The sequence below is a fragment of the Lottia gigantea genome (assembly GCF_000327385.1).
Source record: "Lottia gigantea unplaced genomic scaffold LOTGIsca_6648, whole genome shotgun sequence".
Classification (NCBI taxonomy): Eukaryota; Metazoa; Mollusca; class Gastropoda; family Lottiidae; genus Lottia; species Lottia gigantea.
In genome coordinates this window covers 1-1,807 of record NW_008710267.1, presented here as the reverse complement: position 1 = coordinate 1,807, position 1,807 = coordinate 1, and the positions used below count along the sequence as shown (strand labels likewise).

Sequence of the window (1,807 nt, the reverse complement as noted above, 5' to 3'; positions counted from 1 at the left end):
CCAGGTATCTTAATATTTATTTACATGAAATACAATATAATTTGTGCGAATTCAAAAACATTTTCATTAAAACCTCACGTATAGTTTCTATCTAATGATAATATTCTATATAAATGTGCGCATACGTGTAACATTACATTCCATTACAGGATGGAGTAAGTGGTCTGATTGGACAGGTTGCAGTGTAACTTGTGGAACTGGACGGAAACAAAGAACAAGAAAATGTCTCAATTCAAAAAATAGTAAAGATTGTAAAGGAAATGATAAACAAACTGAAAATTGTTCTACTACATCTTGTCCAGGTATCTTAATATTTATTTACATGAAATACAATATAATTTGTGCGAATTAAAAAACATTTTCATTAAAACCTCACTTATAGTTTCTATCTAATGATAATATTCTAAATAAAAGTGCGCATACGTAACAATACATTCCATTACAGGATGGAGTAATTGGTCTGATTGGACAGGTTGTAGTGTAACTTGTGGTACCGGACAGAAACAAAGAACAAGAAAATGTCTCAATTCAAAAGATAGTAAAGATTGTAAAGGAAATGATAAACAAACTGAAATATGTTCTCTTACGGATTGTCCAGGTATGATTCTTTCAAAATCAAATGAAAACCGAAACGTTACAGAAGAAGCTGCTACTTGACCGAGTAATCTTTGTTTCATTTATTCACTTACAGAATGGGCTAAATGGTCTGATTGGACAGGTTGTAGTGTAACTTGCGGAACTGGGCGGAAACAAAGAACAAGAAAATGTCTCAATTCAAAAAATAGTAAAGATTGTAAAGGAAATGATAAACAAACTGAAAATTGTTCTACTACATCTTGTCCAGGTATCTTAATATTTATTTACATGAAATACAATATAATTTGTGCGAATTCAAAAACATTTTCATTAAAACCTCACTTATAGTTTCTATCTAATGATAATATTCTAAATAAATGTGCGCATACGTAACAATACATTCCATTACAGGATGGAGTAAGTGGTCTGATTGGACAGGTTGTAGTGTAACTTGTGGAACTGGACGGAAACAAAGAACAAGAAAATGTCTCAATTCAAAAAATAGTAAAGATTGTAAAGGAAATGATAAACAAACTGAAAATTGTTCTACTACATCTTGTCCAGGTATCTTAATATTTATTTACATGAAATACAATATAATTTGTGCGAATTAAAAAACATTTTCATTAAAACCTCACTTATAGTTTCTATCTAATGATAATATTCTAAATAAATGTGCGCATACGTAACAATACATTCCATTACAGGATGGAGTAAGTGGTCTGATTGGACAGGTTGTAGTGTAACTTGTGGTACCGGACAGAAACAAAGAACAAGAAAATGTCTCAATTCAAAAGATAGTAAAGATTGTAAAGGAAATGATAAACAAACTGAAATATGTTCTCTTACGGATTGTCCAGGTATGATTCTTTCAAAATCAAATGAAAACCGAAACGTTACAGAAGAAGCTGCTACTTGACCGAGTAATCTTTGTTTCATTTATTCACTTACAGAATGGGCTAAATGGTCTGATTGGACAGGTTGTAGTGTAACTTGTGGTAAAGGCACATCGACTCGATCAAGAACGTGTATAAATTCAAATTTCAAAAATGACTGCAAAGGAAAATCTCAAGAAAAGCAATCCTGTGTTGAACCAGAATGTCCAGGTACTGATGTTATAAATATAAACATATTGAACTAAATAAAATATCACGGAGATTTATTTATTAATCTTTGTTTTTGATCTGATTCGACGGTGATTTTTTCAATAATTCTGGCTGGCCGAAATAAT

At 31.2% G+C, this 1,807-nt stretch overlaps 2 protein-coding genes across 2 annotated transcripts; both read left to right on the top strand.

The window, feature by feature from the left end:
* Nucleotides 1-435: 435 nt before the first annotated feature.
* LOTGIDRAFT_148194 (hypothetical protein) lies at nt 436-1,495 on the top strand (the record flags this gene model as incomplete). Its single annotated transcript, XM_009064946.1, has 2 exons — nt 436-598; nt 1,284-1,495. Coding segments are annotated over 2 exons (375 nt in total), but the record flags the coding sequence as incomplete, so codon positions are not given.
* Nucleotides 1,496-1,540: 45 nt separating this feature from the next.
* LOTGIDRAFT_148189 (hypothetical protein) lies at nt 1,541-1,717 on the top strand (the record flags this gene model as incomplete). The annotated part of the gene is made up of 1 exon (XM_009064945.1): nt 1,541-1,717. A coding segment is annotated over one exon (177 nt), but the record flags the coding sequence as incomplete, so codon positions are not given.
* Between the last annotated feature and the right edge of the window lie 90 nt (nt 1,718-1,807).